Below are 26,279 nucleotides of genomic sequence, written 5' to 3' on the forward strand. Positions count from 1 at the left end.
CTGTCATTGTTGCTGTTCTAAGCACTTTTTATTGCTGACAGTGTTATTTCTCCTTTCAAATTTTACCCCATCAGCAGAACTTGTCCTGGGATGTTTATGGCAAAGACTACTGTATAGCACATTTCTACACCAATTTCTAGTAGAAAAAATAAGCCATAGGAAGGCATAACATTTTAGGAATTGGAGTCAAAGCTAATTATAAATATCTAAATATGAGATTGTAATTAACCTGAACGTTCCAAAGTTGATGGTTTATTGACCAGTGCCCACTTGGTAAAAAATCTATAACAAGTGCATATCTTTTCCAGACTTTATGGGCACCTTTCTCTCTATTTCTTTACCAATGCTGTAATAAAAAAAATAAAGAATAAGAACAATGAGACTTCAGCGTGGTCCTTGATGCCAAGTGCAATCGGTTGCTCAAATGATCCCCATGTTATCCTGATGCTCCCAAGCTCATTTTCACTTTGATTGCAAGCATAGATCAGATTCTATGCCCCACATCTGTGTGTTGTTACATTACTTTAACTTACATTTCGTGACATTTTGTTATATGAAGTACTGTGTTTCTGTCACCATAGTTCCACTTCACAATATTGGGATTCTAACAACCAGCACAGGAGACATAGATCACGACACAAGTAGCCCATAAATAGGGTTGTGTTCATGCGGGGCTATTATAGAATGCAATTACATAGACATATGTCTAATATTGCACTAGTCAGAGTATACGAAGGGCCCCTAATCATCTATGTGAAATGGCCGTTCCTATTCTAACATCTACTGGTATCAATTCCATAGGGAGTCCTTCCTTAACATTAAATACTGATTTCTTTGCTCTGTGGGTTTAACTGGTGAAGGCTTTGTCCTCATTTAGTCACAGATGCCAGGCCTGTCGCATGGATAATTTTCATATTGTTTACTGGATGGTTATTGTTCTTTGGCCACATGATTGTTACAGACTTGTTGGCTACCATTAAAGAATGCCTTGGGAACAAACCAGGTATATTAGGGCAAGAAACCACAGTGACTTCAGGAGTATAAGGCTCCTTGAAACACAATATATATATATCAAGCAGTGAGATGAATTCCCTTTATATTTTTTAAACACACTAGATATTGATTTTTTTTCCTCCTGCAGTTCTTACCTACATCCTCTAATGTCCCCACAGCTACTAACAACCTCCTGCATTTAAGGTGGAAATCTATTATAAATAAATATGCCTGGGTACGTTATCTAGATACCTGTTTTAATGTTCATAATAACACATGCAGAGATATTTGCATGCTCCTAGCTGCAGTCTCTGCTAAGCACTCTAGCTCCCTTCTAGACAATGGTGTTGCAGCTCAGTGTGGCTTACCATGTAGCAAGAATCTCAGTAGGTTGTTTGAAAGTGTTTTATTTCAAATTTAAAGTGTTTTCTTTCTGAAGGGACTGGTGTACTTTTCTTTTTGCCCATTTCATCTGCTGCCATTATTTTACATTATCCCATAGGCATTCACTGGGGCAGTTTAGGCACATGGATAAGTGCTAGAAAATAATTGTAATTTCACGTCTTCTCCTAACTGAGCATACCCTCAGGCCAAGTGGTAAAATACCACCTCCGCCAGTACCAACATCCATCACTGTAATGAGCTACAAAATCAATCTGTAATTGACAAAAGCATTTTTAATCAAAGTATGAGGCATTTAGAGTCTCCAGACGCTGCCTTTGTGTCTTACGTCAGTATTTACTTTACAGCAGGATGAACGGTATTGGATTTTGTTACAGAGTGTGAGTTATGCTTCCAAAGGCTGAAAAATATGCTTTTCAGAAACTCCTGGCATACCTACCCATTTCCCCCTCATAAGATGGTATAGTTTCTCATAATTATACATTCTCATCACGATTGACTATGTTAGAGGAAACAGAAATACGTTTTGTGAATGTCTATTTGAATATTATCTATCTGTTGCCTCTTTCCAGCAAATTACTGTCCAACTAAAACTAATAAAATCAATGCAAAACTGGAACTCAAGAGGCTCTCCTTCCTTCTGCTGCTCTCCCACCTCAGTTTTCTTGACCTGCCTTTAGGAATGTACATATGTCTCAAGACGTTTTTTCAATAGTATCGCTGTTGTTTCTGTTATTTTTTTTCTTAGCCAAATTACTTCCACTCCCCATCAGAATGGTATGGAATATTTTAGATAACTACCCATAAAACATGTTAGTGTGTTTCCAAGTGGTGGTAATTATAGCCAAAGACAGCATATTTAGGATGAATTCAATGACTTTCTGGGCATCCGTTTTTATGTTTTCATGGGATGTGTTCCAGATATTTAGTATCAACTTTACAGCGTGGGGACTACATTAGGATCATCAGTTGGAAAGACACCTGCTTGGATACTGAGTGGTAGCCAGCACTGGCCATGCATTTAGTCTTAGTTGATTTGTACCAAGAGAAACTGCATCAATTTCTGGCAGAAGAAGTAGAGGATTTTCAAAGAGAGTTGTCTAGAGGTCTCCAGAAAAATTGATCCATAGTCTCTGGAATCTGATGTTTTCATGTGTGGATTTAGGGAAGGCTGCGTGTGTATGCTAAGCATTTGAGAAGTCTGAGGCAGTTATTTTATGTAACAACTTCAATCCTGGCAAATTTTATCCAAGTGATTGGAATGTCTCTGTAAACTTACATTTTAAACCAGTTTCGACAGCCCCTTACTGTTTTACTTTTTCAGAACATGTAACTGATATAAAATGCTAAATTTTGATAGTATTACCATATTCAGGGAGTGTATAAATGACATCAATCACTATATTCAGACATTTGTGTATGTTATCACAAGTGATTTTCTTAATAATGCTAAAAACCAAATGTTACTCTTGTTGAAAAATGTGTAAGTAAGGAAGAGAAGATTAGCAAAGTAATATAACTTCTGAAGTCACGTAGTCTATAAATTGGGGTGTGGCTGAACACAGGTCATCTAATTCCAAGGTACTCCATAAACTCTGTACTATGGAGGGCTAGCACGTATGGCAATGCTGGTCATTCAGTGTCTTATACTTTACAGCATTGTTGGTCGTACTCACTCATAATCACATGTTGTTTTACTTTGGTGCATGGAGCCAGTGCCCAGTTTAATTATATATATTTAGTAGGGTATCAATAAAGAAACCATTTTATAATATAGTTGTGGTTAGGCTTTAAGACGTAACACAATATGTAATAATTAAACAACGAACACTGCATTGCTAATGCAAGCATATTAATGGTACTGCTTTGCTTCTCCTGTTGCTTTGGGTAAGAAGAGAAATCACATTAAAAGATATCACAGTAGTCTAATAAAGGTTAACTTTTCTTTGAAAAGACAAGAGTTAAGCATGATTGATATAAGAGTAGAGTTTAAATAATTAAATAATGCCTGTACTCTAATAGCGAGCCTTTAACTTGCTTAGCAGCAGTCTGATGAGTCTTAAATGAGAAATGAAATTTCTTATTGTGTTAAGAGATGTGCCTAGGAGCAAGAGAGCAGCTTTTAACAGGAGGCTTATTTTAAATAGCATCTTGCTCTCGTTACAAAGCTAGTTCTTATTAATAGATGACTCCTATTTCTCAAAGATTCTGATTTTAACTGTCATAGCTTATAAATGAAGCATAGACAATTCCCAGGTAATTATTCACCCTTACAGAGTCCTAATTCCTGTTCATACACCACTGGAACCGTTACGAAATTCTTCTGTTAAAAATGCCCTCTTTGGGAGCTGGGGGGATGACAGAGGGCTTAGGAGCACATACGGTTCTTCCCAAGGTCCTGGGTTCAGTCACAACATCCACCTTGGGTGGTACACAATCCCCTACAACTCTAGCTCTAAGGATCCAACACTTTCTCTGGCTTCCAAGGGCTCTGTACTCACATGAACCCACACACATACATATACATATAATTAATATTTAAATCTTTTAAAATATTTTTTTAGACACTAGATTTAGGAGCAATAATTGGCCTCTAAAACATTTGTGGAATATTCAAGCATATGCTGAATTTCTTAGATACACGTGACTAAATAGTATTTTAGAAACTGGAAATTTAAGAAACAAGTTGAAATTCGGATGGTATTCCTGTCTGAACTGTTGAATTTCCTGTACAGTTTTCGGTGACGTATTTTGTTCCTTGACAACTTCACAGATGTATGTAATGTATTCTCAATATCTTCTCTCCCGCTGCCACTTATTTCTCTTTAATCCGTATAAATTTGTCATCTACTTGCAATCCCCATTCCTGAATTAATACTTGTAGTTTGGTTTTGTGATCCATTTGGTTTTAAATGAGGAAGTCAAACCAAGAACACTTTGTCTTTGCAGAGGTATTTTTAAGCTTAACATCTTATGCAAGTACCTACTGGTATATATATATATATATATATATATATATATATATATATATATATATGCATGCTTTGGTCTTCTAATTCCATATTCCTGTCATAATAAAATGTGCTTATAACATTTAGTGCTTTTTCTTCAGAATAGCTGTTTTATCAAAATAGTGTCCTTTTTTACTAATGTCCATTCATTCCCAGTTTCATCAAATTCATTCTCAGCTGCCTGAGCAACAGTGAAACAATTACAAAGCATATGAATTAAATTTGTAAGCAAATACAAAGGTGAGTGACTGTGGATACAATTACTGCAGCCACTATGAAAATTTAGGTCCAAACAATTCTTCGGCCTTCCCTCACAGGCGTGCCTAGGTACTGTGCAGCTGAGAGTAAGCGAAGATACCAAAAGATTAAGGAAAAGCCTTAAAGTGCTCAATAAGATGAAAGTAAAAATCTATATTTTCATTCCAGTAGAGATAAGTAGCATGGTGCCTATCTAAAGCCATTATTGGAATTGACAGGAGTTAGAATTCATGGTCACCTATTGACCTGAACTAGACTCTCCTTAATGACATTTGGATCAGAAGCACAATAAGAGTAAAGGGTGCAGGGCTCCACTGTCAGCCTCCATGGAATCTGTACTAACTGGGATAGTCATTAGCTTCTCTCTTAATATTCATCAGGATTGATATGGCACATTATGGTTCTCTGCACCTTCGCTGCTAATGAACTGATCACAAAATCTGTGGGAATTAATGAGTCTATCAAAGGTTGTTCTCAGTTTTTCAACTCTGTGGAAACATGATTTCAAAGCAAAATCAAGTAAAATCTCTGCTTAGCTTTATATGCCTTTCAGATCTCCCTTTCCTTTACTTTCAACTCCTGGCTATTCCCAGAAGCAGCTTGCTGTCAAACTGATTCTGCTGATTTCCGAGAAACTAAGATATAGATTAAAAATAAGTTCAGGATTCCTATGCCCCAGAGTCAGCCTCTTTGCTAACCCAGTTTTTTAAAAATATGTTTTTATCTATTGGGCCTTGGTGCTAGTATTTATGAAACAGTTAAAATCGCTTCCAATATGAGTTTTGTGGTCTGAAAGAACAATGAATAGTACATTAGCAGGAATTCTGTAGTACATAAGCCAGACACTGCAGGTATACCTGCACTTCAGAGACTCTGATTGAAGCTAACAATAAATCAAATATATTATTTCACAATTTGATATCTTTTTCTGTCATACATTTTTTATGAGTGATATTCTGTATAGCACAAAAACAATAATCAGAGAACATCTTACATTTTACATCTATTGTCTCTGGCCTGTACCTCTCTTAGTATGCTCTATTGAGTAATCTTAGAAGGTCTAACTAGTGAATTATATTGAAAATAAACAAACAAACAACAACAATAAAAACACAATGATTTATTCATAAAATCTGTGTTCTGGTCCCACTGTAATCATGAACACCTGAGAGACCCTTGGTAAGTGTCTCAATTTTCCCATTTACATAAAATGGGTTGAGGTAAATGCAATTCTCATTCATTTTCTGTCCAGTGACGTCTTTTTGCTATCTATTTCAACGGAACTTGTTAAACATTACTTATTAAATTTCAATAAGTATTTTTATTCATCAATATTTTATTGAATCTATATTTAAAAATGTAGAAAACAGTAATAAATACCATAAAAAATAGTATTATACTCAATAATGTGCTTGTTCATATGGATTTTTGAAAATAAGCACTTGACTTTCACTGACCCTTTGGAATGTTAGAACGAGAGATTTTCCAGCCCCCTCATTCCTCTAGTGGATCACTGAAGGGACAAGAAACAATGAAGATGAGGAAGTAGCAGAACAGACAACCCTTAAGTTCCCCGAAACCCCTCCTGCAGTGTCTACTTCAAATGACAGGTAACAAGACGTAGTGCAGTGTATCTCCGACCATGTGTTTTGGTTAAGAATTTTTATCTTGCAAACAAAAACAAAAGACTACTTGGGTTTTTTTCCCCTTAAAAGTCAGTGACCACGGGTTGAACCTGAGGTCTATAAGGTCATCAATTTTCCCATTTGACAGCTCACATCTCCTATGTCTTTTAGAATTTTGTACTCATTCTTCCTCTAATGATCATTAAATATACTGAGGCAGGGTGTAAAATTAAGTAGTCCAGTGGCCTGGATGAAGGTTTTCTGCTTCTTGCAGCCACTATTACTATTGCCTGACAACGTTCTTCAAAATACAATGTCAGTTGCTAGTTTCAATTAATCTTCCTGACAAGCCATGCAGAGAATCGAGTGTTCTGAGGTGATTGCAGGCTTCTTTGGGTACCTTAGTCCATGAGGATAATCTTCCAGATTCAAGAAAGGCTATAATCTCTCCCACATCAGAACTGCCTGATGCTACCTCCATTTATTCTTCTTTATGAACAGGATTCCAGGGCCACACTAAAGATCCCGTTGCTCCTGGGTATACTACTCACAACACAACAGTCACTACAGGAGACACTGTCACACACTCCCAGTCAACACATTCTTGAGATCTGGGCCTGCGGGTTGAGCTCCTTCTCTACATCCTGCCTTGAACTGGCTGTCATTTTTCCTCCACTCCTCATTTCCCTTTGAAAAAAGGAGCCTTTGCTTCCAGCTCCCTTTGGAGTTGATGGAGACAAATCAGGTCATGGTAGTTCCCCTCCCTCACATCTTCATATTGGTTGAGTGACTGAATGAGTGTCCTTCAGCTATGAGGCTGGCAACTGATGAAGGTTACCGACTAGAAGGAAATTACTCCAGAAATGTGTGTCCTCATTTTTTTTTCCTCCTGGAATAATTTGGAAATGTTGTTAACAGGAGTTCTCTAGTCAAGCAACAGAGCAAATCTGAAGGATTAAGAAAAACAAATCAGATTTACAGAATAAAAAAAAAAGTCACTGTTATTTTTAGTGTTTGTCATTTTGGTATAAGAACAGGTTACTTCGTCCCGCAACCATCTACTGTGTTATTTCCTTCGGAAATGAGGAGAGTTGTGAGGGAGGGAGAGAGTTCAGAGTGCAGACCATTCTTGGAAACACTGTGAGGAATTCTGTCTGTGCTGGAGAAGAAAAAATGCCCAGTTGCCCAGTCGGACAGCACCACGGGGGCTGCTGAAGGGCACTGCTGACTCAGTGTGGCATCCTTTCCCTTTTCACACCAGTACCGATCTTTCTCTCGGTTTTGTCATTACGACCTGTGGCTAAAACTCATTCTACCACACTTTCCAAACTATTCCTGTGAAGTAATTAAAATCAGCACAAATGCAATATCTCATTAAGAAAGTAATAAAATTTATAATCAATCTTAGAATCCCTGAGAAGTGTAGGAAAATGGAACAATAAAAATGTCATTATGTTATTGGTCTGGGAATGGCTCCTCTTTCACTTATTAAAGAAATGTTATTTTTCTCACTGTATTTTTCTGTCACTTGAGATTGGCCTTGAGCTCACCCAAATTATCATAAAATCACAAGAAAAGCAGAGAAAAACAACACCACCATCACCACTTTCCGCTCTGGGCAGGCTGTGCCTCTCATCCCTGGGCTGCCCAGACTCTGCCTTTCTTCCATTCCCGTGATGGAAGATAGTGCAATTGTGGCTAAAAACCCAGGCTAGGACCCAACACTGTGCATCCTTCTCCACCAATCACGAGCTGCTAATGATAGCTGTTATCCTCTTTGAACCCCAGGGCCCCTCAGCTTCCTATGGTTAGGAGTAGATCGGCCTTGGCGGAAAGCTTTGAGAATGAAAGGAGATGACATGTGTGCAGCGCAACCCACAATGGCTGCAAGCGAGCACCGGAACTAGAACTGCTGTGCACCAGCTGCCGTCACTCCTGGCTTTCCGCTCCACCAGTTTCCCACAGTCTTCATCTCTGTCTGCTGTGTGACAGACGCGTGTGACATCCATGCATGCTCTCTGTCTCTGCCTCTCTGTGTGTGCATCTCTACCCCCTCTCTCTTTCTCTCTTCCTCCCTCCTCAGTCAGGCCTCAGGAAAAGGTATTGCAGGGTCTCCCATCCAAATGCTCCGGCTGTCTATTTCATCCTTCCCTCTCTGATGACTCTTCCCTAAGTCATTTGATTTTCCCCGTCCCCGTTCTTCCCACATCAATCTTCGTTGTCGCCGCACTTCCTTTCATTCGCATCCTCAAAATGGACCTGGCTGAACTTGCCTCTGAAGTCTTACAGAACTCAGGACAGAGACAGAGCATCTTTGGGAATGTTTCCATTAGAAAGCCAGTGGGATTTCTCTGCTGCCAAGAGTTTCAGGGACTTGCAAAGGCAGGTACTGAAGAAAAAGGGGAGCTGGGTGACCTGAGCTAGGGGAAGCTCACCAACTCTGGACTGACAGCAGGGGCACCTGCATAGGCCCAAACTAGGTCTTCTTAATGTGGGTGACAGTTGAGTATTTGGGGCAGTAGAAGGACCAGAATTTATCCATAGTGCTTGAACTGGCTTTTGGGGGTCCATTCTCTTTGGAGACAAACATTGTTCACCCTAGATATAGGGGAGAAGATCTTGGTCCTGCCTCCAAGTGATGTGCCAGACTGTTGACTTTCTATGGAAAGTCTTACCCTCTCTGAGGAGTGGATGGGGGTGGGGTGGGTGAGAGAGGAGGAGGAGCAGCAGGATGGGAGGGAGAGGGGACTGAGATTGGTATGGAAAAAGAAAAAAGGACTGTTTTAAAAATAAATTTAAAAGTGGGGGATCTGGAAGTAGGGGAAGCTGAGAGTAGAAAAGCCTGGAAGATTTGCAAGGAAGGAAGGAGAATGCAGACAAGACAACCTTGGAAAAAATACAGGAATTCTCATGTTTAAACCTGAGAAGTTTCTGCTCAAGGTAGTGGGTGATACGGGAGCGCAAAGAGAAGTGGAGGAGAATGCAGGAAGCGTAATTTAGAACGTTACTGAGACGTGTATGGAAGCTGCAGATAGTAGTTAACAGAGGGAAATATGTGGAGTTACATAAAGACACCCAATAAAGGTTGGATCGAATGAGCAGTCACTGTTTTCAGCTCTGGACAGAGTACCTCACCAATGTTTTAAGACAAAGGAAGGCTACAAAATTGCTTGGGGACTAAAAAAATGTTGGGATGACTTTTAGAACACCAGTGTCAAATACATTTTCTTGTTTTAAGACTTTCTATAGGTAAACGGAGAAATTGCACTGTTTTCTTTTGGTGTACCAATTAAATATCAACCACCATCAAAGAAAATTGCACAGACTTTAGAAGAGGTTACAGAACTAAAGAATCTGAAAAGAGTAAATGCTCCTACATTGCAGATAAAATAGATTAGCTGATCGGAGGCATTGCATAAAGCCCTACCCTTAGACATACCCTAGGTTTGGGTGCAGGAGGGATGGACCCAGACAGGGATGCATGGATTGTATTCCTCTGCTTTTCAACATCTTTGGTATCATTATTACTACTCTGGATGTTATCTAATATTGATAGTTTTCCTCTTAAGTTTTTATGAATACAAGCATTCACATTTTCTAGCTATGTCTTGAGTGAATGGATGATCTCATTAACTTCAGAGATGTGTAGTGTTATATTTTAAAACCTAGCTATACTAGTTGCTTTTTCTCATTGTTGTGTCCAAGTCCCTGACAAGAAGCAGTCAATGGAAGGAGGGGTTTATCCAGGCTCGTGGTTACTGAGCCTACATTTCACCGTGTGGGGGGAGTGTGAGAGCAGGAATAAGAGCTGCTAGTTAGGTAGCATCCCCATTCAGAAAGCAGAGAATGAACCAAAAGTAGGCCATGGGGTGGGGGTGGCCTATTCAACTACAAGGCCCACCCCAGGTACCACTTATTCCAATGAAGTGCCATTCCCTAAAAGTTCTACAACCTTTCTGAATAGAACCACAGAGTGGGGATCTCTCATTCAAACACGGGAGTATATATGTGAAACATTTCCCTTTCAAACACAACACTGGACTTGCAATCAGTACTATACCCTGTGTGCCTGGCATTGGTTTAGCCCAACCTCAATGAAACAATAGAGGCAAATGCTCTTTGGGCAATGCTAAGGTATGAGAAACATACAGGGTCACATTAGGAGGTGTTAGACATGACTTCAAAATATAATAGAGGACAGAAGGGTTAAGTGACTTTTTTATACTCCCTCACGGCTTGTGACTGGGATTTGAGAAGCCCTATTGGCAGCTTGTCAACCTGCGTGCCCTGTTCCAACCCTGTTCAAATATTTGCCAGCTATCCTTGGAGGAAGCTTTTGTTACTGTCCCCATCTTTGTTTGCAAGAACCTGTCTTGAATCTCTTCTTCTTACTTAGCTCTTATAAGCATGCCTGTGCTAACCATCCAGAGAAACCATTTCTCCTTTAAATGGCCAGGGCTTACCTTCCTTCTTTGCAGAGTCCCAGAGGCTCGGCAAAAAAGGAGACTTTCAATAGAATTTTAAGCAAAAGCGTTCCAGGAAGAGATATCCCCACAGTCTTACAAAGCTCCACATGTTCAAGTCTTTAATCTTACCTAACCTCACAACAACATTCATACAATGCCATAGCCCCACCAGTTTCCATGTTCCTTACCAGATTTATTACTTCTTTGTTAAAAAAAAAAACAGTAAAATATGGACTAAAATGTATCATTAATGTATTATTTGTTCTTTCTCTTCCTATCTGTATTATTACTTTATGATTTTGCATTTTTGTGGCTATTTTTACTTTATGTGATGCATGAATTCCAGGTATGATGGATAGCTCACGCCTGTAACCCAAGCGTCAGGAAGGTTTCCAGGAGTTCAATACCAGCACAGACTAGATAGGTGAGCTCAAGGCCAGACTAGGATAAACATAATGAGGCTATCCTTAATAAATAAAGAAGCAAATAAATAAATAAATACTAGCTTGGATAAAATAAAAATGAAACTAAAAAATTTAGTCCATTGAGCTAATTAACATTGGGAGGGTACCTCTGGCTTCCCTTGGCCAATTGTCTCAAAAATAAACTTTAATTGATCTCAGAGTACCAAGAAGCATAATTTTCTTGAATTAATGCATTTGTAATGCATAACACTCCCAGACAAAAATAACCCTTCTCATAACAGCATTTGGAATGTGTCCGTTGTTTAATTTTGCTTCATTTGAATGCTGGAATTTTTACTTTAATCCAAAACCAATAATCATTCTAGCTATTTTTATATTGAAAATACAAAGAAAGATTCTTCTTTAAGGACCTATGGACATGCCTCAATAATTTGTTGAGAATTATTAAGAATCTGAAACATAATTTTCCCTAAAATCCCTTGTACAGCATCAGAAATGAAAAAAGTCCAAGATTCTGACATTGACCAGTAATCATTATCTCCTTATTCTCTCTCTCTCTCTCTCTCTTTCTCTCTCTCTCTCTCTCTCTCTCTCTCTCTCTCTCTCTCTTTCTCTCTCTTTACTTCTCTCTCTCCCTCTCTCTCTAGTATGAATCAGTCACCAATATGTAAATAAGAATTAGGAATCCCCTCCCACTTCATCACTAGGTCCAGAGCCCGATTGTGTATACTATCCATGTGAGGGTCCTTGGCATTACAGGTCTGTTCTATGGTGTTTTATCCTCCCTTGAGGATCCATAACAACATGCAAATCATTTATTGTTTAGTTTCACAAAGGAATCCAAAAGAGCTGTACTGTTTAAGAGGGCTGTAGGAGACTGTAGCTCAGCTCTTGGTGGCACCCAACTCTATTCTCAGTAATGCCATCATTCTGTAGTCAGTGAAGACTTTCCTTCCCTGGGTAGTGTTATTTCTCCTATTTAGTCTGAACTAAAAATGGATTTTTAAAAACTGTTCTTGTAGTCAGGCGATGATGGTGCACACCTTTTATCCCAACACCTTGGAGACAGAGTCAGGCATATTTCTGTGAGTTCAAGGCCAGCCTGGTCTACAAGAACTAGTTTTAGGACAGGCTCCAAAGCTACAGAGAAATTCTGTCTCGAAAAACAAAAAAGAAAAAACAAACAGAAAAAAGTATTCTGTGTCTTTCTGGTTAATATCATTAAATATTGCCCTTGTAACAATAGCTCAGAATTTTTCTCTCAAATTATTTCATATTGAATGTGAAATGGATTAAATACAGCTGTGAATGCTACACTAACGACAGCTTACAGTGTTAAAAGCACTTTTCTTGGCAATAATTTTGTGTGAGAAGGACAAATTATTCTTCCTATAGCAAAAGGGTTCCATTAAAGCCCCAGTTAACCCACTAGTTAATGATTTACACTGTTGCTGAAATATTGATATATCTTTTTTGATAAATTGATGTGTTTTATTTATTACTTACTTACTTATTAGTTTCTTGAGACGGGTTTCTTTGTGTAACATACGTGGCTATTCTGAAACTTAATGTGTTTTAAGTAAAATACAAAAACAAAACCAAAAACCAGAATCCCCTTTGTATGCAACTTTGCAACTCACTTTAAAGAACACCATATCAGGATTAATCTCAGCTAGCTCAGTATTTTGCATCTTTCACATGTCTTCAACCTTCATGTGCTTTGACCTTAAAATACACTCTCCAAAAGATAGATTGAAATTAAAATTGAGGGGAAACTGAAGCCTACATTCCTTCAAAACTTTGTAGGTTGATTAAATGATCATATTAGCAGCTTAGGCAGGATATTCCTTCACCTTGTCCCAGGACACTGCTTTGAATTGATTCTTCAATTAAGCCCATCCATTTCTCGATAGAAAGGAACATCCTCCTACCAAGGAACAAATGTTAGAAACAGAGGAAGAAAAGTTGTCATGGGTGGATAACACATTTTAGTGTGAATGCACAATTTTTTAAATATATATATATATATATGTATATATATATTTGCATAAATTAATTTTGCTGATGCTAAAAGCTAATAGACATCCTTAAAAAGGAAAAACTAAACCAAGAGAAAATAAGTACTTTCAAAGCCAGCTATTTGGTTCTGGGGAGGGGAGACTTCATCCTCACCCCATGTGCCATAATTTCATTTGGGTATGTCTATATGAATATACCTGTATTTACAAGCAGATCAATAGGCACAAACGCATATTCACATATACATGTGTGTTATTTAAGTACACTTGTGAAGTAATCTGTTTATCTCTCTTTTTTTAATATCCTTAGTGTTATCTCTCATTTCCTTTCCCCCTCAAGAACCATCTTCTCACTTCCCCAGTTTAAAGTCCCCCATTATTCCTATCTGGTGTCATAATAGTACCTGTATCTTTTTTTTAGGGTTCTTTTGCACCTCCTCTGTAGCCCCTTTCTACTTTCCTGGCTTATTTAAAAACTCAGGGTACATACTGAAATCTACAGATTCAGACATAGGATCCACAAATGAGAGAGAACATGTAGCATTTGGATCTGAGTCACTCCATTCAGTAAATATTTACCTGAAAATTTCATGATTTTATTTTCCTTTACAGGTAGATAGTCAAGCTTCTACCTAGGTTGGCTAATCCCAGGTGGTCAGCCCTGAATATGTAAACACAATGACACTGAGATGACTCACTATGTGGTACAGATACACACACACACACACACACACACACACACACACACACACACACGGATACTAATTGAAGATGATACCTTAAATTTGGAAGAGCGAGCATGGAGGGAAAATAGGGACAGGAGTGATCCAGACACAGTATTCATTTACTAAGTTCTCAAAATTAAAATTAAACTTCAAAAAAATTAAAAATTGGGTGATAGATAACTGTTTAAGATTGGATTTAAAAAAATAATCCTAAAAGACATACCAAAGTCATCACTGCAAGAGAAGAACACCATCTCTTCTTCCATGAGAAAGAATCCTTTGTCTCCAAAAGTTGTGATATTTTCAGTGTTTTATTTTCTTCCCAAGTGGTCCAGAAGTAGAGAGAGCTAGGTGCAAGACCATTCTCCAGATAGAGTGCACCTTGCTTCCTCCCAGTGCTATGGAAGCCAGCAACTGGGAACAAGCAAACTCTGCTACCATTGCAGCCAAATAGCCACACTCTTTCATGCTTGCTTCACAACCATTCTCTAACTACCTGAAGTACCCCACTCCTCAAAACCCAGGCAGAAGGAAGTCTGAGAAATAGAAATGTTAGAAAAAGGCATACTAGAGTAGTCACAATAGTGATATCAGGCGCTTTGAAAATAATTATTCATTCTTACTTCTAATAAATACTTTATACTTCTTTTAATGATCAGCCATTTTTAGTGCAGTTTTCTCATATACTAATAATGCTAATCAGAAGATTAGTTTAAACCCACATCTCCCACCAGAATCTGGACAAACAGTACTCAGAATTATATAATGGTGAAAAACAGTGACCTAATTAATTTTCTGTGTGTGTGAGTTCTGCCTGCATATATGTATGTGTACCATTCATAGGCCTGGTGCCTACTCAGGACTGAAGAATGCATTGACTCCCACGTAAGTGGAGTTATAGATAATTGTAAGCCACCAAACCCAGGTTCTTTGTGAGAGCAAGAAGTGTTCTCAACAACAAAGCCACCTCTCTGACTCTCCTTGATGGATCTCTTAAGGTCTGTTGTCATCTACAGCTTATTGATCAAGGGATGGGCTTTGTCTGCAATGATACTCCACTTGTCTATCTTCTGTGATGTAGGGGGTTGGTTCTTAGTTTATGGTATCCTCAATAGTCAAACATGTAGAGTAGATATGTTTAAACATAGCTAAAAGAAATATGCAAGTACGATATTAAGTCCCTCTTTTATTATATGACACCTTTAATTACATGATCTGGCTTCGTTACTTTTCTATTACTCTGACAAAACACCTTGACCAAGAAAAATAGAAAAGAAATCATTGAAATTGTCTTTTAATTCCAGAGCAAGTAGAGTCCACGATGGTAGAGCAAGCACATGGTGACATGAACTTCTAAGAGTTCACATCGTGATCTGCAAGCAAGATGCAGAGAGCCAACATTGAGAAGCCTCAAAGATTGTCCCAGGGACACAGCTCCTCCCACAAGTCCACAATTCTTAGCCCTTCCCAATTGATTCTATCTACTGGGAAACATATGCTCAAACATATAAACCTACCGGGGCCACTTTCATCTAAACCATCACTTAGGTCTTAATGACGTCTACATTGTACATCAATCCACTGATTTGTTTCTAACACCTTAACTAGTTCTTCAGCTCTATAGTGAAATGAATCAGCTTTGTAGAAGTCTCCATACACTATCCTATGGGGAACGTCTCTCTTCATCTAAAACACAAGAGAGGCTACTGAGATTCCCAAAAGGCACCCCAGGAAGGAGAAAAACAGGAATCTTTATTCAAGTTGGACCCCATGGGAACTAAGTCTATTTGGTTTACATTCAGGTTCTCAATACCTCACTCAGGGCGTGGCATTAATACTGGGTAAATAAATGAACAAAGAATTTATGATTGAATTTCAATTAGAAGTTAGTAATTAAAAACAATGACATGTTTGCAAAAGAAAAATCACAAAAGACCATATCATGACAGGACATGTACAATATTAGGAATGAAAAAAGTTTCCCTGAAATTACGAAGAAGACTAAACCAACAGAGGGCCATGAGAAGAACATGTAGGAAAAGAGATGAACAGATATGGGTCTGGAAAGAAGTAAATAGGTGTTAAGAAATAGAAATTACAGTTAAAACAGAGAGGGAGACTATCAGAAGAAATAGAGCAAAATTAACATAAATAATCTGGGAAGGATCTGAAGAAACATTCAAAGTCAAGAATGCACCACTGTAGAAGATCTAGGCACCATAATCTTCCAAATCAATGTTTCATTTAATCAAAAGGAAAAATTTCCTTTTGACTTTCTTAATCAAAGTTTCTAGATCTGGTGTGTTTCTCAAAGAGATAAATGAATAGCTCAAATTTCATACAGATCAAGGGAAAAATGCAATCTGGCTTTGCTGAAAGCCTTGGAGTTAAAACAGAATACTCCATTTTTGTTCCATATGCATGCATGATTATTGGCTATTTTTAGAAATAATTCATCTCTGGTTCAGCTTGAAGAGATGAATGAATGGAAAAGTCCATAAGGCCATGGTTATTCCACATTGTAAGCAGTCTTTAAGAAACTGATTGGGGACTAAGGCCTATAGAAACCTTGTATTTAATTTGAGTAGGGATCCCATTGCCACTAGTAATTGCATCATGAAATCTATGACATTTTAGTTAAACTGGTTGTTTAATAATTACAGGATATATTGACCCAATGCATAACTTTGTTTTATTAGTCAATGCCATTGTTTTATTTTTTAGTTCCTTCTTTTTTATTTTTTTATTTTTTTTATTTTTTTTAGAAACCCTTGTAAACCTTTATTCAGAGTAGAACAGCGGTGGCTCAGCTTATTCTATAGACTGTACATTCACTGACGGAACCACAGGGAGCCAGCTGCAGCCCAATAAGAAGGGTGGGGGAAGGGGCAGTATGGTTCCAGGGCTGAGCTTTCTGATCGGCCCCACTGGTCTGCAAGTGGCTCATAGCATTAACACATTCACTGGGACATAGTTGTGTCTGGAAAGGGGGCTCAGTTTTAACACAAAGCACTCACAGCTCACAGGGTAGTGCTTGAGCACACGACCCAGAACATTCTCATAGTTCCGCTCCTAACCCCATGTTCTGCAAAGCTGGAACACTGGGTCTATGAAAAGGCACTGTCCCCCTTCTTCCTACTCAGTGTCCCCACATCAGTTAATCCTATACCATCCAAAGATGGAATAGCGGACCTCCAGGTAATGTCACGTCTATCCTGAGGAAGGGATGGAGGCACTCCAGATGCAGTCCCCTGGAGATTGCATTGTGTCTGGGCCAGTCTACTCCATCTCCCACAACTCAGGGAGGACAGAGAGAGGCTTAGCTCATGGGGGAACAGGGGCCGGGAGACAAAACAAGACCCGTGTTACAGATACACATAAAAGCAGCCACAAGCCTGCAGACGGACGGAATAAGAACGAGAACAGGGCTGCATCTCTATTTCAGTCTGTGTCCTGGGCCCCACCTGGCTCCCTGCCCACTTGGAGGCAAGGCGGGAGCTGGCCTCAGGTCAGGCAGCATTCCTATCCTGGCCCTGCCCCAGCTAGTGTGGTGTGGCAGGGCTAGCAGATGGGCCAGGTCCCAGACAAATCTTCAGGAGGTGACACCTCAGGCACAGGAGGGTCCTACCCAGGTGCAGGCTCCTCAGTGATGGCGTCACTTCCAGTACAGAGGAGTTGGGAGCCTTGGAATTCCGGCTAGGGTGGGGACTAGGGCTTGGCTGCTACAAGGCAGGAATCTTTTCTCTCTTCAGGGAGTCAATGTAATGAAAAATAGCCCCCAGAGCCCAGCTGGTTTCAACGTTGTCAATTTTCCGAGCCAGCTTCAACTCCCTCTCCTTGGGAAAACCAAACTCTTGGAGCAGAAGGCTGATATAGGTGAGGTGCATGCAGGCAAAGGGGCTGCTTGGTGGCTGTGTCTCCAGGGTGCGGCACACATACTTGGCTGCTGTCTCAAAGTCTCCGACTACAAGGCTGTCTCCTTTCTCTGCATCTGTTGAATAGGATAGACACTTCAGTCTCAGCTAACTCCACTGGCTGACTAGATAATCTGCCTTAGGTCCTTAGGCCAAGATGAGACCCTCATTGCAGGTCTAATCTCTTCTTCAGGAAGAGAGCATGTGACTACCCATCCCAAGTGGCTCTTCTTTTTTATTTTTTGAAATTAAAATATAGTCACATCATTTCCCCCTTTCCTTTCCTCCCTTCAGTGCTTCCCATATAACATGTAGTTTGGTCTCTTTCATAGTCATGGTCTCTATTCATTTAACTCTTGTTCAATTTTTCTCTCTTTAGATAGATAGATAGATAGATAGATAGATAGATAAATAGATAGATAGATAGATAGATAGACAGATAGACAGACAGACAGATAGATCGACAGATAGATAGATGATAGATACACATACAGATAGATAGGGATGAGTGTGTGTTTCTAAATTTATTTATACAACCTCCTCAGTTCATAAATGTTATTTGTAAGATTAATACTTCAGCCCTGGCCATTTGATATTTGAGAACCAATTTGGGGCCTCTTTCCTAAGGAAGACTGTCTCTCCTGCTTTTAGCATTCCTTAGTTTGCCTATAGTTCTTTGGCTTGTTCAGGTCTTGCTCCTCCATGATGAGGAGACTTCATGGATGTAGCTACTTGGCTATTTTTCAGAACTACAATTTCGCAGCCAACATCCTGTTCCTCTGGCTTCTACCATCTTTCTGCTCTCTTTTCCGCTGTAATCCCTGAGCCTCGGGGGCAGGAGTTGCTCTGCAGCTATCCCTCCCTTGTGTTTATGAAGCTATGCTCAGTGGGGTAAACACACTTGATAATGTACTCTAAGGAATGTGATTAATGATGTTATGACAAATCACATGAGGATAGGAATGAAGACATGAAGTGTTAGCTGCCTCTGTGTGGGGAAGAGCACGTTAATGGAAACAGAAAACAAAAAGCGCTGACCTATTAGGTTCCTCCAAGAGAAGAAGGGGGAATAAACTCCTATACTTCAGCTTCTCTTCCATTATCCTGAGATGCTTCTGGACTGGCTTTTAAAACCCATGCATCACTTGCATGATTATCAGCCATATTAATTTCTTCAGTGACACCTCTGCACAGTCCTCTCTAATGGACATATGGACTAATGACTCCTGGGTGAATTGAGAGATGAAAGCCGGTATCTTTACACCATTCTTCTCTGAAGCTTAAAACGTATACCAAAGGGGTTGTTGTTGGTTTAAGAAACATGAAAATGTAAATTCTGGGGACTTCATACTCATTCAGTCAAACTTTAAAATGTTTCCTATGTTTTGATAATTCCAATCGGCAACCGCTTGCCAGTCAAGCATGGCAATTCTCTTCTGCCTAGAGCACACGGTATGTGGCCCAGCAATCTGAGGGGTTTCTTCGTCGGTACACGGAGAGTCAACTTTATTTTGCCTTAATAACAAAAGGTGAAAGACTAAGACTGTGTATGGAGAGGGAGTGGGGAATGTGTGTGTAGGTGTGTGTGTATCTATATTTGCATGTGTTTGTGCATGAGTGCATGTATATTGTTTACATATGTGTATGGGCACATGTGTGCAACTCCATGCATGTGCATTTGTGTACATGTCTGCATATGTATTTGTTTGAGTACATGAATGTGTGCATATCTGTGTTTGTTTGCATGTGTGTATGTGTGTGTGTGTGTGTGTGTGTGTATGTATGTGTACTTCTCCACTTTCACTCTTTTAAGTTGTCTGGGAAAATGTAGGCAAGTGTTTGACAAACAGTGCCTGGAATACCAACAAGTCACTATGAGTATCTCTTCATTAAAATCATATGCTAAGAAAACAGATTTTCAAGAGTAACTGTCTTGCACAACTCTCTTTAAAAATTGTTCTCTTTGCCTTTTTGGAGCATACTATTTAAAATTACAATAAAAACTTCTTCTTAGAGAAAAGAGAAAATAAGTAGCAAATTTCCTATATCTCACAGTGAGACTGGAGCCCCTTATCTGCTTACTTCCCTCATTCTGCTGCCTCAATAGCTCTGTGCTACAGAAAAGAAAAAAAAATAAAAACGAAAAGAAAAACTTTAAAGGCCTTTCAGGCATATTCTTTACTCAGATAAAAATGTAAAAGAAGTATAGCCCCTTCACTGTTTAGTGTAGGATGTGTTTGGTATTCCTCAAATGCTCAGCAACATTGAGATCCAGCTCTTTGCAGCCTTATAAACACTTCTTGAAGTGACTCTTAATTACTTTTAAAGAGCTACTGTTTTGCAGGGCCTGATGAGCTGGGTTAGAGGTTAAGAGCACTTCTTGCTTTTACAGAAGATGGGGTTCAGCTTCAAGAGCACAACCATCCTTCCCCCTAGTTTGGGGGAACCTGGCATTGCCTCTGATCTCCCCAGGCACGAAACACACATATAATACATAAACTGTGGGAATATGATTTTACACATAAAATAAAATTTGACAATTCTTCTTTTAAAAAGGGAGACAAGAAAGGACGTACAATAGCTTTGTGTCAACCCTGAGTCAGAGAATGAAGAGAAAGAGCAGGGTTTTAAATACAAGCTCAGCCACGCAGTGGTGGTGCACGCCTTTAATCCCAGCACCCAGAGGCAGAGACATATTGATCCCTGTGAGTTCAAGGCCAGGCTGGTCTGCAAGAGCTATCCCAGGGCATACTCTAAAGCTGCAGAGAAACCCTGGCTAGAAAAAAAAAATACAAGTTCAAACGGGAGGGTGGAGTTGTACCCACCTCAAACCACTGTACTACTGGAATCCTTTACTACAAACTGAACATATTCATAAGCAAGTTAGTCAGCTGACCATATTCCAAACATAATCACGCTGCCTTATCCAGAATCAGCTATTTCTGTAAACTGTCTAAAGTATTTGGAGGTGTAATGTTTATAGTATCTTTCTTTGCCTCAGCATTCCTATAGCCATGCCTTTACTCAGAATGTGACGTCTCCTTTTTCTCCAATATTCTTCCTGAGCACCAAATAACAGATTCTTTGGAAATCTACTCAGATTTACCCGGTATAGAGACACAACTTAAAGGTTATCTTTTTTTAGTTGCTAAAAGTACATTTTTAAATGTTTGCTGCTGTTGGTTTTCCCCAAATATGTAATAAATAATTTATTATATATATTAAATTTATTTTATGCATATTGATGTGATGGTGCCAGATCTCCTGAACTAGAGTTACAGACAAATTCTAGCTGCCATGTGGGTACTGGGAATTGAACCCAGGTCCTCTGGGAGAGCAGCGAGTGTTTTCACCCCTGAACCATCTCTCCAGTCCATCACAAATATATTTTTTAAAAACAGGATAAGGCTAAATTACCATATTCTACCTTCATTATTTTGAAAAGAAAGCACGTGGCTAAAAACATATGCTGTTTTGGTGAGCACCATTCATCCCAGCACTTGGGAGGCAGAGGCAGGCAGAGCTCTGAGTTTGGGGCCAGCTCTGGGTGTACAGCGTGAGTTCCAGAACAATGAGGGCTCCACAGAGAAATCATTAAAAATATTTGAAAAATATTATATCTTGAAAAACCATTAAAATATTTCTTCTAACTTAAAGTAAAAAAAAAAAAACACATCCTTTTTTATGTTTCGCACACTTCTCTCATTTCACTAAAGACTGCTGCATTCATGGCTTGACCTCTGACCCCCACCACTGGCATGGTAAGCCTGAGTGGTGAGGTCATGCCCTGGAGTCAGTGTGATAGGCTGTGTAGACTCTGCAGCCTTGGTCAACCTTCTTCTCTTGCTAATCTTCACGTCTTTATCCGCAACAATGGATATGTTCAGCACTTAAGAGGTAGCACAGATGAGTTTAAAAACTAACTTCCTTAGCATAGGACTCAGGATAAAGAGAGTTGTCAAAATGGGAAGGTATAATTACCATAACTATTTTTAACCTCACAGTGTGCTTTCTGATTTAACTTTTTATGAATGCTGATGAATTAAAAACTAATCTTTCAGTCGTCTAGTTTATCTTGTTGGAATCATTAATTCCTAAAATGAGAAATTGATGGAACTTTCAAATATTAATGATAAGAGTCAAATTTCTTTTTCAGGAGTGGTTTTCAACCTGTGGGTCATGACATCTTCAGGAGTTGCTTATCAGATATTATGCTCATCAGATACTTACATTGCAATTTTGCTACGTAACAGTAGCAAAGTTACAGTAGTGATGTAGCACCAAAATAATTGTATGGTTGGGGGTCAGCACAACATGAGGAACTGCATTAAAGGGGCACAGTGTTAGGAAGGTTGAGAACCTTTCAGGAATGGTGTTTTGCTTCATTTTATTATTTGTACTATAAAAATTTTGGCTATGTGACTATCTTAAGAAAACACATTTAAATTTTGATTTAATGTGGCTTAACAATGAAGATTTTACTGTCTGACCCAGGTTGAACAAAATCCCCTAAAAAGAATCCCCTATCAGTAAAAATTATGAACCACCGATTTCCACATTTTCTCACAATTAGAAGGGAAGGCAAGGCTTACATCATGAGCCCAGGTATGTTGACCTATGCAGATCCAAAAAGAAGGCATTCTTTTAGCATAGAAAAATAATAATTTCTCTTTTATAATAATTTCTCTATTAAAAAACAAAGCAGAACAAAAAGTCAAAATTTAAAAAAAAATCTTCTGTTCTTCAAAACACTCATCCTCCACGGCAGATGCTGGAACAGAGCTGATGAGCAGCGACATCAGCTTGCTTTTGGAAAAGTAAATACTGCTGAGGAGGCCCAGCAAATTGTCAAAATCAATATTAAACAGTAAACTTAATTCTTGGGCCTTATTTAATCTAAAGTGTATTTTTACTTCTGAAGAGTTGTGCTTGCTACATAATTTTGTACATCTTTACTTAGTAGAAACATGAAGGAAATAGCGGTTCTCATTAAAGACAATGTAGATGAGATTTTCATGTAAACCTGCGTAACAACATCTGCCTAGGTACAAGTCACAGAAGGCTTAAGGCAATGAAGATCTAAACGCCAAGAGACATTGGGTAGAGAGAAGCTCACATGTGGTTTATCTCGTCTGAGAATGTGGAGCCTAGAATTAAAAAAAAAAACATAAAATGATTTCATTTTTTTACCTGTAAGAGTAGAGTGTACAGCACATATTTATAAAGTGTATCATAATGTGTTTCACTGAAGTAATATAGTCAGGTATGTCCTGACCCTAAGGAAATGAACTAGGTAAAGGAAACCTAAAAACTACACACATATGCACATTGCACATACGCGTGCATGCACGCGCGCGCGCACACACACACATACACACACACAAATAGTTGCTCTAATACTTATTATTTAAAATGTTGCTTTGTCAGTTTATGTATGTGGTAGACACTGGCAGTAACTAATACAGTTCTGGGCAGAGAGTAAATGGGCGTCGTAAGCCACTAATTAAAACTCACTCAATAAATGTGGTTTCCTTAATATGCTTTGTTAAATTAACCAATATGCACAAGAGTCTATGCATATCTTTTTTTCAGGCCATTGTTCATGCCTTAAGGTGCATTTCCTAACGTCTTCTCCTTGGCGCAGGGTGAGTCAGATTGCAGTTCTCACACACACAGGAGCTGAAGCATCTCTTCAGCAGGATTCCACACACTGGGAGTTTAGGAATGAACAAATAAACAAAACAGATTTTGTGTGCACAATCTTAAAATCGTATTAAGATCTGCTAATAAGACAACCACAGAATTATTCCATAATCACAACTATGCATTTCCAAAGAAATATTTCATTTACAGTATTGAAGTCTCTCAAATAATTATGCTTTCTATAACCAGTGATCAAAGCCTGTACATTAAGAAGCTACTGCTATTCTAGCTTAAGTAAAACAGTGATCTTGGACTGAAAAATAAAGCCAGTAGCATCATGATTCAGAATGTGCAAAACTATTGATATTATCGTTTATATTAATATGATCTCTGGGCGCCCTTTGAGAGGAAAGGGGAGGTAACTAACAGGACGCCACTGGAATCTTCTTCTTTGTCAATGCCACCATCCTTCCATTCTGTATTACCTTCGGTGCTAGATGACATTGCCGACTCGTCCCCTCCTCCAGTGTCTTACATCACTTCCCAGGAGATGAAGTGTATTCTTCACTGGTTTGCCAGTTGGTCAGGTCCGCAGCGGGAACGTTTTCTACAAGACCTGGTAGCTAAGGCAGTGCCTGGAAAGCTGCAGCTGCTGCTGGATGGTTTGGAGCAGCTTAGTGTGTCTGGGGCAAACCGACCACCGTGTATCTTTGAGTGTCAGCTACGGCTTTGGGATCAGTGGTTTCGAAGTTGGGCTGAACAGGAGCGCAATGAATTTGTCAGACAGCTGGAGGTCAGTGAGCCAGATTTTGTGGCAAAGTTTTACCAAGCAGTAGCTGCCACTGCCGGTAAAGACTGATAATCAATCAGATCAAGAAGATAACTGTGTCAGATCAAGCCAAAGACCACGACTATCAGGACAATCGAGTGCAAGTATGTCACTTAGAGATTTGCCTGAACCGCTGGGGTGGTGGTGTGCCCTTTTTCCCAGTACCAGGAGGCAGAGGCGGCCTAGCTTACATATCAAGTTCCAGGACAGCCAGTGCTACAAAGACAGACCCTGCCACTAGAGGAAGAAAATTGTGTGAACTTCATGATGAGTGCCAGCACTGTTTTTAGCTTAGCGATGCCACCTGGATGCTGTAAATGTCATCCATTAGACAAATCTGGTTATGGCACGTACCTGCTTTAGCAGGAGATGTCTAAATTCAAGAATTTAATGACCTTTGTTACAATAATTAAAAGAACCTGTATCTTATAACTCAGGCCTACTGTTGGCCCAGATAGCTGGTTTTACCACATTCACCCAATTCTAGCATAAAATGTGATGTCCCAACTGTTGGATTTTCCAGTGATGATTTAATAAATTAAGGAAAATCAAAAAAAAAATATTCAAGACTTGCTAACCTCACATCAGTGGTTAAGAACTGTGGTTAGTGCTGTAGAAGTAGGATATTGGGGGTCTTCTCTCTACCTATTACTGAAAGAAGTCGACATTGCACTCCTTCTGTGCAGATGAAAAAACCGAAGTTCAGCGATTGTTGATGATGTGTTTCCGACCTACAGATCATAATTGACATATATGAGATTGTATGTGGCCAGGGCATCTGTCTTTGGAGTCCATCGTCTTAAGTAACACTCTTAACAGCCTCCTGTGAAATTGACAAGTCTGTGAAAAACCAAGTTATCTTTCATATCAGGTGTTCTTTAATCTTCTGTGTATTTATTTCTACTTTTTTCATAACCTCAGTAATCATCCGTTTATTGAGCTACAGCTCCCAGTGTGTGTGTGGGAGGTTGCAGATAACATACCAGCAGTTCTGGACCCTCATTCAAGCTTGCCAGCTGTTCAGGCACAATATTTATTTGTCCCATAAATCCTAAGCTATTCTTTTTTTATTTATATAAAAAAAATCTGACAATTGACAGTTGGTTTGCTTTTCCACTCCGAACACTATAACATGAGGTGTTCTTAACTTCAGGCTCACAGTCTCCAGATGAACAGAAGCCAAACCTCACAGTATGTAAGTATCTCATAAAAAGACCTCTTCGCCACACAAACACCCCACCAAGACAAAAATCAAGTCACTCTTCCAATTTTGTAAATGACTCTCTCTAACTTCGTCAACACAGGTAGTGGTTAATGAAGTTTAAATCATTCTGATTTAGTTGTACATGTGCCAGCGTCGTGTTTGACAGGTTTCAGGCATACATACCTCCTTCCAGAAGACCTCCATGATGGCCTTCAGTTACTATCAAATGCCATATGGCAGAAAAGCCACCTGTCTTTTGGAAGCCTGGCCCATTTACCTTCTTTGACCTGCTGTTCCTTTACTAAAGAAAGCAATGTATAGAAAACCCCAAGATCATCCTTAATGCACTAACCAGGCATTACCTTGTAATGTTGAGATTACACATCACAACACGCTAACCAACCATGCCCCCAGCATGCCCCCAATTTAGTCTTTGAAGCATGCTGCTTTGAGTTTCTAGCAAAAACATTTTGAGGCACCTACATTCCCCCTCGGAAACTATTCCACCTTATCCCTATGTATGGAATAATTATCTCTCCCTCATTAGTTCATCAACTTTTCTTTTCTTTTCCATTAAGTGCTCTGACTTTTTGTTTGTTTGTTTTGACAATACCTTCTGGCAGATAAAATGGTAAATGCAAAATAATTCAAAGTTAAGAGGAGGTCATCCGAACAACAACAAAAATAAACCTTTTGTTTTAGGATATAATTTTAAAGGTATTACATGTTGTTATTACAATTCTAAGGAAGTACTCAAATATACCGA

General features: G+C 39.1%; 2 protein-coding genes across 3 annotated transcripts in view; both read left to right on the top strand.

Moving 5' to 3' along the window:
* The window catches only part of Lsamp (limbic system associated membrane protein), a 2,072,304-nt gene that overhangs the window by 532,495 nt on the left and 1,513,530 nt on the right, over nucleotides 1-26,279 (top strand). The window lies entirely within an intron of this gene.
* LOC148122959 (uncharacterized protein C14orf119 homolog) lies at nucleotides 23,920-24,869 on the top strand. Its single transcript, XM_087897224.1, has one exon. It carries the CDS (start codon nucleotides 23,938-23,940, stop codon nucleotides 24,337-24,339), a length of 402 nt encoding a protein of 133 aa, XP_087753350.1. The 5' UTR covers nucleotides 23,920-23,937; the 3' UTR covers nucleotides 24,340-24,869.

Source organism: Myodes glareolus, chromosome 2, assembly GCF_982192425.1.
Source record: "Myodes glareolus chromosome 2, mMyoGla1.1, whole genome shotgun sequence".
Classification (NCBI taxonomy): Eukaryota; Metazoa; Chordata; class Mammalia; order Rodentia; family Cricetidae; genus Myodes; species Myodes glareolus.